The sequence below is a fragment of the Mesoplodon mirus genome (genome assembly GCF_964341445.2).
Source record: "Mesoplodon mirus genome assembly, chromosome: 16".
In the NCBI taxonomy this organism is placed as follows: Eukaryota; Metazoa; Chordata; class Mammalia; order Artiodactyla; family Ziphiidae; genus Mesoplodon; species Mesoplodon mirus.
This window is the reverse complement of record NC_138992.1, coordinates 10,338,343-10,353,803: the sequence shown is the minus strand read 5'-3', so window position 1 is coordinate 10,353,803 and position 15,461 is coordinate 10,338,343. Positions and strand designations below refer to the sequence as shown.

The 15,461-nt window shown below is 43.7% G+C and overlaps 1 protein-coding gene across 5 annotated transcripts in view; it reads right to left on the bottom strand.

Annotated features, from left to right (window-relative positions):
- Positions 1-15,461, bottom strand: part of ASAP1 (ArfGAP with SH3 domain, ankyrin repeat and PH domain 1) — a 353,145-nt gene that overhangs the window by 74,306 nt on the left and 263,378 nt on the right. For all 5 annotated transcript variants that reach the window (XM_082601310.1, XM_082601307.1, XM_082601309.1 and 2 more), the window contains 2 exons: positions 8,061-8,136; positions 6,561-6,647 (listed from right to left, as the gene is read on the bottom strand). In XM_082601310.1, coding sequence (XP_082457436.1) covers positions 6,561-6,647; positions 8,061-8,136 — 163 coding nt within the window. The remainder of the gene's footprint in view (positions 1-6,560; positions 6,648-8,060; positions 8,137-15,461) is intronic.

Here is a 15,461-nt window from a genome sequence, read left to right as displayed (position 1 = left end):
CAGAAGCCAGCTCGACTTCAAACGAACAGTGCAGCGACAGACTGGTCTATGACTCAAACCTGTCTACACTGGCAGCAGAGGTGAGCACAGGAAGGGCTGGAGGAACCGAAGTGGGCCACAGGACAAGCTCATGCATCCCGAGAGATCTTCTTTCAGGCACCCCTCCTCTGCCTCCCATGTTCTGCTTAAATACCCCCAAAGAAAAATACACCTCCTCTGTGAGGAACTAAGAATTGCTATAAAATTCTTGTTTTGTAACTTACTAGGGCTCTGCAAAAATATACCTATAACCATGCTTTTAATTTAAAAAGATGACTCTAAGGCAGGGCAAAGTGTGTGGCGTGGTGACAGGGTGACAAAGGCTGACAGAACAACACAGACGCAAACAAGCTTGATTTAACATCCACTGATGCTCCCCCTCGTTTCTAAAGACTGCGTGACCAGACGCAGCCATTACACTGTGGAAATGTAAGAAATAAACTAACAATGGCGAACCGCAGAACAAGAACACGGGGCTTTAGACACAGAGGTACGACAATACATTCTCACAGAAAGCATTGACTTACTCTCCTAGACTTCGATCAGGAAGGGCAAAAGCAAGAGAAAAAAGGCAGAACAGTTGAAAATACAGTTAGTTTCATTGACAGTCTTAATGCCTATAATTTAAGCACTTTTTGTAACACACAGCGAAAACGTCATTGTAAAGATAATTAATATCAGATTTCTCTCTCTCACACACACACACTTTAGAGTCATGATAAACTTTGGGTGATGGGACAATAAAATATCTTTATCAAGTTTCATTTCAGGTCATTTGAGAACAGAAAAATAAGCTGAATGGAAGAGCATGAGGTACACATTTCACCAAGATTGAAAGGTTGACAAACCTCAAAGTGTGTGTTTGTAAAGGGAATCAACACCTCAGTGAAACCCAGTTCATTACTTAGAAAATCTAAAAAGAGCAACAAATTGTAAGAAGATCCTTTCTTTTCCAAGTGAAGAGAATTTAATACAAATATCCAGTTCATAAGCTGCAACTCGATGGTGAAGTGACAGAAAGCTGAAGCAGCCATTATTTACTGACAGCTTGTGCACGGCCTGCCTTCCAGGCCAGGATGGCCTCTTTCTGGCATTCAGGATCCTCCGGACCAAACAGCATGTGCTCGGTGAATGCATATTAATGTTAATAATAGCTGCAGGAAAATCTGCAGGACAGTGCACCTCTGTAGGGCTGTTCTACACGTGATGAGTTCACTGTTCAGAAGCACGCCCCGAACACTCCCTAAAAACCAGGCGGGGTGAACATGCTGAGGACACTGGAACGCAGCCCATCTCAGAGATGGAAGCTCCCCCTCGGAACCCACACCGTCCCACTCTGTCGTGTAGGTGTAGCTGAGAGCTAAGCGCACGCTGTACCAGGCAAGTTGACTCAGACGAAAGAGGTTACCAACTCTTCATTTTCTTAATCTGAGTAGTTTCTTTGTCTTTAACTGGCCAGATTCCCTCCAGCTGAAACATCTCATTGGACAAGTTTAATCACCTGGGGAGAAGTGGGGTGTAGCGATCTTGAAAAATTCCCCTCCGTGTTTACTTTTAACCAGGGTCCACAGCCTTGAACTCAGAGTAATTTGGCCCACCCCGCCCTCCCTGACAGGCACTTTCTGGATGGAACTATGACCGAGGACCTGCACTACACACCAAGTAGGCAGAGAGAGCCTGCCTCTACCAGTGCCTCTAGTGACAGCCCCCAAAACAACAGTAGTGACACATGGGTTATTTCAAGGAGGCAGCGATGTGGCCATAATACCAATAAAGGACAATCGGGATGGAAAACTAGGCCAGGTGGTAGAGGCCTGAGCCATGGGGCAAAATAAGAGGCCAGGCTTCCCTGGAGGCGCAGTGGTTGAGAGGCCGCCTGCCGATGCAGGGGACGCGGGGTCGTGCCCCGGTCCAGGAGGGTCCCACGTGCCGCGGAGCGGCTGGGCCCGTGAGCCGTGGCCGCTGAGCCTGCGCGTCCGGAGCCTGTGCTCCGCAACGGGAGAGGCCGCAGCAGTGAGAGGCCCGCGTACCGCAAAAAAAAAACAAACAAAAAAAAGAGGCCAGGATAAATGAAATCCACAGAGCTCCCGCTTTAACCCAGTGAAATCACATGAAAATCACTTAACTATCAACCTGGAGTTAGGGATCTTTGCCATAGCTATACCTCTCCAGAACATCAAAGGCAAAATCTAAAATCTCCTTGATATCAATTCTCATTAAGATAACTCTCTTCCTTGGAATGCTTTTCTTTGAACCAAACTTCCCTTTATCTGTTCACATAATTCCTATCTGTCTGAATGCTTTAAAACTATGCATCTCTCATCTTAACTGGTTTGCTAACCTTTAAAATAAAAGCCTAAGTTTTGAGGTTTTTTTTTTAGTTTTTTTTAAATTAATTTTTACTGGAATATAGTCAATTTACAATGTTGAAAGCCTAAGTTAAAAAAATAAAAGCACTTACCTTTTTAAAAAAATAAGGATTCAGATGCTGACAGCTTATGAAAACTATTATATTCTGTAAGCTTACTACTAAGACATTCCTTACATATATTTACTAGTAGCCTAAATTAACTTTCAATTCTGAATAACAAACAGATGGAGTAGACCTTGCTTTATATCAGACAAATGTGGGTTTTTTTTTTTTTTTTTTTTCTTTTTGCGGTATGCGGGCCTCTCACTGTTGTGGCCTCTCCCGTTGCGGAGCACAGGCTCCGGACGCGCAGGCCCAGCGGCCATGGCTCACGGGCCCAGCCGCTCCGCGGCATATGGGATCCTCCCAGACCGGGGCACGAACCCGTATCCCCTGCATCGGCAGGCGGACTCTCAACCACTGCGCCACCAGGGAGGCCCCAAATGTGGTTTTAAAGGTGAATAAAGTGCCTGAAGCCTAGGCTTTGGCCTCAGAAGCCTATTCCACTAAAGCAAGCAGGAAGGAAGCAGTGATTCAGAGGTAGCATGAACAATCCTAAACTAACCAGTGATGAGTTTTACGGCCTAAGAAAGTCACACAAATGATTATCTCTGTCCTTGGAGAAATGATGGCTTAGCAGGGCGCTCCAGATACATGAAAAGAGGAGTCTCTGTTTTGAGAAAATAAACCTTGGAGAATGGTTAACACTTAATAAGTAAACAAAATAAAACACAACTGAAGGAATGAAATAGGTTCTGAATCCTTTGACAGCAGGAGAGAAATCAACGTGTATTGAGGAAAGAGAAATGCAAACGCGCAACTCACTTCAGGTAAACAGTTTAAAACTCAAATAGTGAACTTAAAGTAAAACCTTGGCAAAAATCCATGATGTGAGCCAAGAGATGTAAACTATAGAATGAAACTATAGTATTATTTTTTAGTTCAATTTCCCATTCTCTATTAGCGGTACAAATTACTTTACTTTCTTATTAGAAAACCTTATTAACATATAAAATGCATTATTAAGGAGTAAAACCTCAAATCTTTTAAAACTGCAATCAATTAACACCCTCATTGACTTAATGGGTTATAAATGTTTCTGGCATCCAATTTAAAACTAAACCTCTATTTATAGAAGCTTCAAATTTCTAAGGTAAGGTATGAATGGAGTGGGCAAAAAATTCCTTCTGTTTCATCTTACTAAATATTTATTGAGTAGTTCTGGGGTACCAGGCAATGTACTGGATACTGTGAAAGGAGAGATGAGTAAAACACAGATAGTTTGCAAACTACGATGAGCTACTGAGACTCAAATAAAAAGATGAAGTTTTTGGAATGATTTATGGATAGCACCATTAAAAATAAAATATTTTCAACCCTAAAAATAGTTCCTACCAAAAATCCAAAGATCCTACTTAGAGCTCAAATTCTTTTTTTTTAATTTACTACTTTTGTTTAATATAATTTAATTGTGCTTATATAATTTTTTTTACATCTTTACTGGAGTATAATTGCTTTACAATGGTGTGTTAGTTTCTGCTGTACAACAAAGTGAATCAGCTGTATGTATACATATATCGCCATATCCCCTCCCTCTTGAGCCTCCCTCCCACCCTCCCTATCCCACCCCTCTAGGTCATCACAAAGCACCGAGCTCATCTCCCTGTGCTATGCAGCCGCTTCTCACTAACCATCTATTTTATGTTTGGTAGTGTGTATGTGTCCATGCCACTCTCTCACTTTGTCCCAGCTTCCCCTTCCCCTGCTGTGTCCTCAAGTCCGTTCTCTACGTCTGTGTCTTTATTCCTGCCCTGCCACTAGGTTCATCAGTACCGTTTTTTTTAAGATTCCATGTACGTGCATTAGCACACAGTATTTGTTTTTCTCTTTCTGACTTACTTCACTCTCTACGACAGACTCTAGGTCCATCCACCTCACTACTACAAATAATTTTGCATTTGGTAGTGTATGTGTGTCAACAGAGCTCAAACTCTTGAACCTTCCTTTAACGGAGTCAGGTTGAACCTGGTGGGGGTGAGGAGGCGGAATGATTGGATGGGTGATTTAAATTTCTCAGGTCCCTTTTTAGAGCACTTTACACTCTTCTCAAACAGTCTCGCTATGGCAAGAACTCTGGTGGACAATCTCCTTCCACATTTAATAAGGCATTAAAAACCATTACCTTCTAAACATATTTTGTGATAAGAGATGATAAACAGCAGGAGAATGGGACAGGCATGCTGTGGAAGACCAATTTTACTTGTAAAATCCTCTGGACACGGTGCTAATGAAAACATCATTTATTAATTTGGGGTGGAATTACAATAAGTCACGTGCATTTCCTCACGTTCATAGGAGGCTTATATGCAACTGCGGCATTTAGCTAGCGCAACCAGAATACGTCAGTCTCTCTGCAAAGCAAAAAGGTACCGTAATAGTCTTTTTTCCCCCAAGAAAGCTTCCTCACACAGGAAGGAGGTAATCCCGTGTGACAAAACAAAGGTAGGAAGTGCTTAAGCATATATCTGCCAGTTCAAAACCTCGCAGTTTTCTCCCCAGGCAGGGATCTACCTCTTACCCCTCTATTTGGGTCCTTCTAGTGCTCTTACACTGAGAAGTCATTCAAGGAGACAGCTTCTCCTAGGACCAGCAGTAAGCGCCTTCTAAGAGGCCTCAAAGCACAGGTGCGGACACTGCTGAGACTAGGGGACATGGGTACACAGTCCTCATACCTCCCTGCCCGCCGATGCCTACTACACACCTCCCTGCCCACAGGTCAGCAGGCACTCGGTGTCACGGGGCTACAGACCCCTCTCGCTGTACGAAGACCCAACATGTATATAAAACTGGATCTGGGGAGGCAGGAGGGTGGAGGGCTATAACCCCTCAGTCAAGAGAACCCTCAAGATTGCTTTAACATTAGTGCTGCTGGGGCAGGGCTTCCCATGTCTGAGGGGGTTTGCTTTGTTTCTGTCTTGGATTCATGAACCCCTTTTGGAAATTTTAGGGGTTTACAGATAGTTTGCAATTGTGAGATAATGTGATGAGGAACTGACATATGAAAAATGCTGTATCTTGTGTGATTATGATGAAATATTGCATTTAAATACTGCACTTAAACTGAATCCATAATAAATTTGTAACATAAACAGGCAAATGTTTACCTTCTCCCATGCAACAAACGGTGCTCGCTATTTAATGTGCCCTTCCTATGAAGTCCATTCCCTTTAGTGTGCATCCAAGGTTCTCCACAATCCGGTCTGTGTTTCCACCTCAGAAGCGGCATCTCTCACTCCTCCACCCACCCTGCCCCAAGCTGCTGTGGCCTGCTGAATGTGCCGGGCAGCTCCTCACTCCTGACACTCTTTGTCTCCTCTCTTTCCCGGCACACCTCCTCCCAATCTCTGTCTTACAGCATCAATACCGCTTTAGGTCCAGCCACTTGTTCACATGGCTGACTCTCTCTATTACCTACTAGACAATGAGATCCTGGACGGAAGGGACTCAAGCTTAATGCCTAGAAGAGTTGCCAGCACACAGTAAGTATTCATTAGATGTTTGACAAAACAAATGAACAGATGAGATTAACGATTAAGCATTTGTACTGTGTTCATCTAACACCTACCATGCACCGTATAACTCCATTTCAGCATCCAAAGACTATCTCAACCTTAATTTTCCTAACTGTGGGGCAAAACCTCTATAGGAATCTGTATCAAAATATTTCTCTATTTCTCTGGCAAAATGAGACAGCCCCTTTCGGCTGTCTGGAAAAACAGGGATGATCTAAGAGGAACTGAGCTATGTACATCAACACCTGGGAGGATGCTCTTCTGAAGCACACACCTTAAAGGCAGGATGGAAAACCTGGTCATGGAGTTGGGGGTGAGGGTTATCTTTTTTTATAAGGAGGGAACAGGAGCCCAAAGACCGTTCCTACTGTGTTTGATACGATAGGTACGCACTGTGTCTTACGTCTCATCTGCCCCCGCCCCACCCCCCCAGCAGGAAGTTCTCACTATGCTTGTTCTGGAGATCAGGAAACACAAAGGCTATCACAAGCAGCCCTGCTTACAGAGTTAGCCCTGCTGGGAACACACAGATCACCTACTTCTTTCTGATCAAGTTGAAGGGAGGATTTTATTAAGTCTCGGAGTGCAGTCAGCTGTTTCTTTTCTTCATCCTGGGTCTGTTTTATCTATGAGAGAAAAACAGTTCTTCTATCACTTATCTCTTATACATTTATGAGCAGAGTTTAATTCATCCAAATGTATACTACTCATCAAACAATTCAATTATACAGTCGATTTCCTTATTAAAGTCTTTCACACGGTCTCATTTTTGATGAGAGGCACAATTTTCTCATCTTCTTAAAGTACCAGTGAGTTTTGAAATTAGTGAATAATGCAACATGCTTTCTTATTAAATAATACATCTAGTCTAGACAATTAGCTCTGAAGGACTATTTTAAACAAAGGTTAAGAAATAACATTGAGTTATTTGCTTCTGGTATTTCAAAGGGTGGCAGTGGAAATATCAATATAATGATGTGACTGAATGGGCCAGAAGACAATCCTAAGAATGACCAGAATCCCAAGAGCTAATGCATATATGAAAGTTTACAAAGTTTACATGAAGGGAAGGGATTGATGCTGCTTTTCTTTTTTTTTTTTCCGGTACGCAGGCCTCTCACTGTTGTGGCCTCTTCCATTGCGGAGCACAGGCTTCTGATGCGCAGGCTCAGCAGCCATGGCTCATGGGCCCAGCCGCTCTGCAGCATGTGGGATCTTCCCGGACCGGGGCACGAACCCGTGTCCCCTGCGTCGGCAGGCGGACTCTCAACCACTGCGCCACCAGGGAAGCCCCTGCTTTCCTTATTAATCACTTGGAACTTACTGCAACCTGAACCATGTTAACTTTTCAAAGAAAAATCAGAAAAGTTCTATTAGAATATAAGGTATCATGTGTAACTCTAAAACCTTATTTGAACACATGTATCAATAGTTACACTCCTAAAACATATACTTTTAATATTATTCACTGCCAAGCGGTTCATGAAGAACTTGAGATTTCTCATATGCAATTAGTTTTTTTTCTCAAAAAAGTTTTCCTCTAGATTTTCCTATTCTAAAAGCAAAACCTAGATAGTAGGGGAAAAAAGGAGAGGAAATATAAAACAAACAAGCAAGCAAGCAAAAAAAAAAAAATTCATAAACCTGCTTCCTCAGAGACAGTCACTTAATTTTTTTCCTTCCAGGATAAAAATTTCCTTCTGCAACTGCTGACCAAAGGGCACTCATATGTGATGCTACTGAACCCAGCACGGAGAGCCATTCAGAACCAATGGCTATCCATCTACTCCCTGCCCTGCTCCACCTATGTCCCAGAAACTACTCTGGAATATCTGACAAGTGATGATGTCTCTGAGTTAAACCAGAAAAACAAAACAAAACAAACCACAAAAAAACATTTACTGGCCCTAGATTTATGCTGACACATCACTTCACCTTGTCTTCTTTTTTCCTTAATGCTCTTCTAATACAGATTTCAGATTTACTGATATTTATCTATAAAAGCAAGTTAAAGTGCAGATATTTTATAAAGAACTTACATTATATAAATCAGCAGCCAGTTTTTCAATGTACTGTTTCAATTTATCAGCTGTCTTCAAGCCATCTTGAAAGAAACTACAATGGAAAACATCAGAGATTTATCAGCAGTGTGAAAAGAGAAATGAACCATAATTACCTGAAAAATCTGAAAATTTTCATAGATACGTATTTACTCTCTACCCATATATCTATACGAAACACTTAAAAAACTAATTTCAGTATGTTATAAAGATGTACCAATAAACAAACTACAGGCACAATTTGACATGTGCTAGCAGGTGTCACATGGACACTGCAGATAACAGCTACATCTCCAACCCACTGAGTCATACACAGAACAATTCTTCTTGGTTGTGCCATATGTGAATTTGAAAGAGACAGAGAGACACGTTTGCCAGTGGAATATCATGAAGTCCGACTGGATACTAACTAGAGAAATAAAGGCCGGAGGACAGTCAGCAAGGGTTCTTCCAGTTTCCAAAAGATCCCTGGGTCCCTACACACTTGAAACACAGGATGCTGAATGAGTGGTACGGACGACGGATTCGCAAAGCGCTCTCCTACCACACACGTTAAGAAGGGGGTGTCATCTCACCCTGAACTGGCAACGAGCACTGACATCTGCTGAGTGACCATCACCTGACGCCTCATTTCATCCACACCCTCACAGCAACCCGAACGAGTGCATAAGCACCTCAAGTCTCTCCTCCATCGCGAAGGAGGAGCTGAGGCCCAGAGCGAGGGCGGAACTTGCCCAAGCTGCTGACGCAACTACTAAGTGTCAGAGTGGGATCAGGTCCAGGTGCCGACACCCCTGCTCTCACTACCAAGCAACGCGATTTCTTGTCTGAGTGCTTCCACTCAGGAGCCCCGTTTGTGTCTGTGTTCAGAATGTCCTCTACCCTGCTGGAAGCTTCTTTAACCTCTGCGGCAGATTATTTCTCTCTTTTTTTTTGCTGTACGCGGGCCTCTCACCGTTGTGGCCTCTCCTGTTGCGGAGCACAGGCTCTGGACGCGCAGGCTCAGCGGCCATGGCTCACAGGCCCAGCTGCTCCGCGGCATGTGGGATCTTCCCGGACCGGGGCACGAACCCGTGTCCCCTGCATCGGTAGGTGGACTCTCAACTACTGCGCCACCAGGGAAGCCCCAGATTATTTCTTAATGCACGTTACCTGCGCTGCTCTCTCCCCAGGAAAGGAAGAGGTCCTTGAGGACGAGGACGGTCTCTCATCCCCACATCATAGTGGGCCCAGCACAGAGCAGCAGATGCTCACTTAGAAGGGAAGAATGAAGCACGACTAAGAATTTTGAGGGCACATTTTGGGATCCATGTATATCTTTACAGCTTAATATGTACACTCAGTGGTAACAATACATCCTTGTCAGAACTGGCCTTCAAAGTGATTAGTGAAATTCTACAAGTTCCAAAGTTTTTTAAGGTTCACACCTTTGGCAGAGAACCCTTACTGAAATAAGGGTTTCATGTAATCAAGCTACATGTAAATTCTCATCTGTTAACATTCAGGTTTTCATCACTGCCTTTAGGGATGAAAGTTGAACTTCTTGGTACAAAACTGAATAACTTCTATGTTCTGGCCCCTGAATATCTTTCTAGTTTTTATCTCCTACCATTTTCCCCTTAAAAACTCGGGCCTCCCGCCATGCTCCATTATTTCCAGTTGCTCCCCCAGCCTTCGCATATGCTGTTCCCTTTGCCTGAAATGCCCTTCCCCACTATCACGTGCCTACCAAACTCTCTCATTCTATCCTGGCTCAGCTCAGCTGCTACCTCCCCAGGCAGCTTTCCCCAGCCTTTCTAGTCAAGGGGATGGCATCTTTGAGCACTTGCTTGTGTCCAGGCCTAAGTGGCAACCCTAGAGCAGCTGACCATGTTCTGCACAAAGCAGATCATCTAAAAGCACTAACCTGAACCAGCATCTTCTACATCCAGGAAGGAGTGTCTGCCAAGGACACAGAAGTAGGGCTAAAAAGTTAACCACAGCAAAACTAATTTTAATCTCTGATGCTGCACTTAATTTCTGGAGAAAGGGCTTGAAAGTAGAACACTTGATGGATGCTGTCAGGACTTCTTACAACAGGAAAAACAAGGGCATTGGGATGAGATGATGATGGCCTAGGCTGGGCTCTGGGACTTACCAGCTATGGGACGCTGGCAAGTCACTAAACTTCTGCCCGTGTTACTGGTATTAAATGGGATGAATAATACAGACAAGACACACAAAATGACTCAGCAAGGTGCTGGGCAGTTAGGATGTGCTCAGTAAATGTTGCTTTTCTTCCCTGGAGCCGCAGAGGTTTACCATGGAAGGAGTTACTTCTTTCTCAGAGGGATACAGATTCTTCGAAGATATTTTTGTAAAGGTGTTTCATTTTCACTTTCAACATGAAAGGAATTTAATCATCACATTAAAAAAAAAAAAAGTGAGTTTAAATGAGAATGCTCTACATCTGTGTTTTCCAATACAGTGTTTGCCACTAGCCACATGCAGCCAATTCACTTAAAATTAAGTAAATTTAAAATCCAGTTCATGAAGTCTCACCAGTCACATTTCAAGTGCTCAGTAGCCAAGCGTGGCTGGTGGGTACCATGTGAGACAACGAAGAATATCAACACTTCTGTCATTTCAGAAAGTTCTATTGGACCGTGCTGCTCGACATCAAGAATAAGCAAACAGATCTGAACAGCATGCAAGCCATGTTATAAAACATACATTTGAGGGCTTCTCTGGTGGCGCAGTGGTTGAGATTCCGCCTGCCAATGCAGGGGACACGGGTTCGAGCCCTGGTCCGGGAAGATCCCACATGCCACGGAGCAACTGGGCCCGTGAGCCACGACTACTGAGCCTGCGCATCTGGGGCTTGTGCTCCGCAACAAGAGAGGCCACGACAGTTGAGAGGCCCCCGCTCCCCGCAACTAGAGAAAGCCCTCGCACAGAAACGAAGACCCAACACAGCCAAAAATAAATAATAAAGTAAATAAATAATTTAAAACATACACTTGATGGAGAAAGAGGGCACTGTTTTAGTTTGAGATGGTGTTGATAAAAATGGGAAGTTCTCTACCAGCAGTGAAAGCAAACTGGAAGGGGGGCAAATTCCTAACAATTAAAAGGCTGAAGAAAGACCCAAAAAGTCGATTTGCCTATAGTTAAATTCTTCCAAACATTACAAGAAAACTCAGTGCAATGAAGAATTATTTTAATCTATGGTATGATCCATTTTTGTAAACAAATCATATATGTAAATCCAGTAATCTTCTGAGTGAGATTATGTTCCCCCCCCCTCTTTTTTATTAACTCCATTTTCTAAATAGTTTCTAAAAAAAGATCATATGTTACTCAGGCAGGACAAAATTTAAAAATCAACACTTAGCCTGGGAGGACAAGGCTGAGTGGAGCCCCTCTCAGATGGTTATTTTAGGGCCAACGTCTAGCGTTGGGTGGGAAGCAGGAGGGGGGCTGGGGGACGGCAGGGCAACAACACACCTGCCAGTCCTTAAGTGACACCACAAAGGCCAACAGGCTGCCAACCGCACCGTCCCTCTGGGGAGCCCCTGGCCCCCACCCATGGCTTGATTCTCCCACCTACTGGCTGGCCGGGACTCAAAGCCACAACCTTCCACTGGGGGCACCCGCTTCTCTGTTCCCTTCCTCCCTCTCTTTGAGCTGGTTCTGGTTCAGTGGAAGTGCGTGGGCTTAGGAGTCAAAAGCATACCGTATTTTGGCTCTAAACCGTATTTTGGCTCTAAACCTGGCCGTATGTATAACCTCGGGCAGGTCACTAACCTTGTCTGACTACGGGCGTGCTTATCTCCAAATGTGGACATTTTCTAGCTTCCACAGGCATCAGATAAGCTACTACAGATAAACGTGCTCTGTTCACTGAAAAGGGAAGCACAGCTGTCAGCTCTGATGACTTATGACAACCTGAACGTGGATGCTTCGCCGACGAAAGGGGAAATTACCTCATGACATCCCACTTGTCCCTTGGCCAATTTCTCCGTAAATTACTGAAATAATTTGGAAAACAGGCGATGATGCAGTAATAACAATGGTAGCTAGCATGTAACTGAGTATTTACTCTGTGCCAGTCACTCAGCATGATGCCTACATAATTCACGGAATACCCCTTTTTAAAGGTCTCATTACAGTCTAACAAAAAAAGGTAATTATTATTAACCTGTAAGACAGATAAGGAAAACGGGCCCAGAGAGGTCAAGTGGGTTGTCTAGGGTCATCTAGTCACTGAGTGCAGAGCTGGGATTTGGGTATAAGTTTTCCGATCTCTAGAGCAAAGGTAATTAAAAAGCAAGACTGATCTGGGTCCAAATCCTGGCTCTCCCACTGAATAACTGCGTAATCTCTGGAGCCCTGTGCCGCAGTGTCCTTATACAGGAAATAGAGAGAATCGCATGGACCTTGGAGAGTTCTTGTGAGCACTGGATAATGTTTTTAAAATGCTAGGCACAGAGAAGCAGCTCAATACATGCCGGCCACTGGCCAGCGAGATGGGCTTCATCATTTCTCTCACCTTAGGGACACAGCAGGACTGGTTCACTTTTTAAAGAAGCAGCTTGAAAGAAATATGACCATATTTTAATGACATTGGGTGCCAGAAAAAGCTAAGCTGCCAACAGATGGGTGGAGTGACACTCACATTTACACTGACGAGCTGGAACACACCTCCCAGCTGCAGAAAGCAAGCTCAGGAGTGTGTGACACTGTCACCCACCATCAGGCAGGACACATCCTCCTTAGAATAAACAAGAACCTTCTCCATCCTGAGAGAGTTGCTACGTACGTCACTTCCTTCTTAAGTCACTCTCAGCAATGACGGGGAAGGAAAACACTATATTCGTCCTGCTTTTAATTTAAAAGAAAGACCAGAAAGTCTCCCTGATACCCCTTTATCACATGTTCTGCTTGGCTTAGGAAGAGGTATTACTTGGCCAAAAGCTGAAAGATTCAGAGAGCATTATATTCTTTTCAAAAGAAGTTAGGGGGCTTCCTTGGTGGCACAGTGGCTAAGAATCCGCCTGCCAATACAGGGGACACGAGTTTGAGCCCTGGTCCAGGAAGATCCCACATGCCGCAGAGCAACTAAGCCTGCATGGGCCCCAACTACTGAGCCTGCGCTCTAGAGCCCGTGAGCCACAACTACTGAGCCCATGAGCCGCAACTATTGAAGCCCACGTGCCTAGAGCCTGTGCTCTGCAACAAGAGAAGCCACCGCAATGAGAAGCCCGCGCACTGCAATGAAGAGTAGCCCCTGCTCACCGCAACTAGAGAAAGCCCGTGCACAGCAACGAAGACCCAACGCGGCCAAAAATAAATAAAATAAATAAATAAATAAATAAATTTAAAAAAAGAAGTTAGGATGACCTGGAACAGCAGAGAGTATGGTTTTATAAAACAAATTAAACTCTAAAGCAAATTTTAAAAAAAGTAAGCTCTTAACAATTCAACCATCAACCCCTTATGAAAAACTGATTTCCAAGCTTCAGGCTTGGACTAAGTCAGGTGCTGACTTCCAGCTGTCTAGGTAACAGGGACATTTTCTCCCAGATCCACTCTGTGTATGTCCTGTGGTATTTAAGAAACTGGAACGCACAAGGGTAGTGTAAGTACTAATTAAGAATCTAAGAATCTTTGTTTTGTTCTGTTGTATTTTTTATTAAAAAAAAAGACAAAATTCATGTAACATAAAATTCACCATTTTAAAGTGTACAGTTCAGTAGTTTTTAGTATATGCACTGTGTTGTGCAACCACTATCTAATTCCAGGACATTTCCACCAGACCAAAAAGATACATTGTGCCCGTTAGCAGTGACTCCTAATTTCGCTCTTCTTCTATCCGCCAGCAAACAACAATCTGCTTTCTGTCTCAAAGGACTTGCCTCTTCTGGACATTCACTTAAATGAAATCATACCATATGTAATCAATCTTTTGCTCTGGCTCCTTTCACTTACAAAAACTTAAAAAAAAACTGAAGTATAGTTGATTTACAATATTGTGTTACTTTCACATGTACAGCAAAGTGATTCAGTTATACATATACATATAAAATCTTTTTTCTGATTCTTTTCCGTTATGGGTTATTACAAGACATTGGATATAGTTCCCTGTGTTATATGATAAATCTCTGTTGTTTAGAATAATGTTTTAAATACTAATCCACGTTGTAGCGTGTATCAATGCTTCATTCCCTTTTTTAAAAAATATCTTTATTGGAGTATAATTGCTTTTCAACGTTGTGTTAGTTTCCACTGTACAACAAAGTGAATCAGCTATATGTATACATATATCCCCATATCCCCTCCCTATTGAGCCTCCCCCCCACCCTCCTTATCCCACCCCTCTAGGTGGTCACAAAGCACCGAGCTGATCTCCCTATGCTATGCGGCTGCTTCCCACTAGCTATCCATTTTACATTTGGTAGTGAATATATGTCCATGCCACTCTCTCACTTCGTCCCAGCTTCCCCTTCCCCCGCTGTGTCCTCAAGTCCGTTCTCTACGTCTGTGTCTTTATTTCTGCGCTGCCACTAGGTTCATCAGTACCGTTTTTTTTTTTTTTTTTTTTTTTTCTTTTTGCGGTACGCGGGCCTCTCACTGTTGTGGCCCCTCCCGTTGCGGAGCACAGGCTCCGGATGCGCAGGCCCAGCGGCCATGGCTCACGGGCCCAGCCGCTCCGCGGCATATGGGATCCTCCCAGACCGGGGCACGAACCCGTATCCCCTGCATCGGCAGGCGGACTCTCAACCACTGCGCCACCAGGGAGGCCCCATCAGTACCGTTTTTAAATTGAGTTGTTTATCTCTTTGTTGTTGAGCTGTAAGAGTTCTTTATATATTCTGGACACTACACCCTTATCAGATAAATGATTTGCGAATATTTTCTCCCCTTCTGTGGGTTGTCCTCTCACTTCCTTGACAGTGTCCTTTCACTCACAGAAGCTTTTACCTTCGAAGTCCATTTTCTTTTATTCCTTGGTTTCTTCTGTTTTGTCTGTTTTGACACGTATTTATTGAGCATCTTTTAAATGAATGACGGTGACCTTGGGCAGGTTACTGATCTTTTCTGAGCTACAATTTCCTGGCTGCTCTTGATAAATGCTAGCTGTTATTATCTGTGAGATGAAGGATGGTAAAGTAATGTCTGTAAGTGCTCTCGAGTCTGCAGACCATAATGATACTCACCGAGTAGTAAAAGGAGCGGGTGAGCAGTAGAATAATGTGTTTGTTTTGAGAGCAGCATGTTACGGACAGTGTTCATGTCTGAGAGTGAGGAGTAACAGGTGGGCTGAGCTGAACGGGTGACAAAAGCTCTTCTCTCCTGCGCCCCCTATTTTTCCGCTGTAGCAGCAGCTGTATCCCCGCT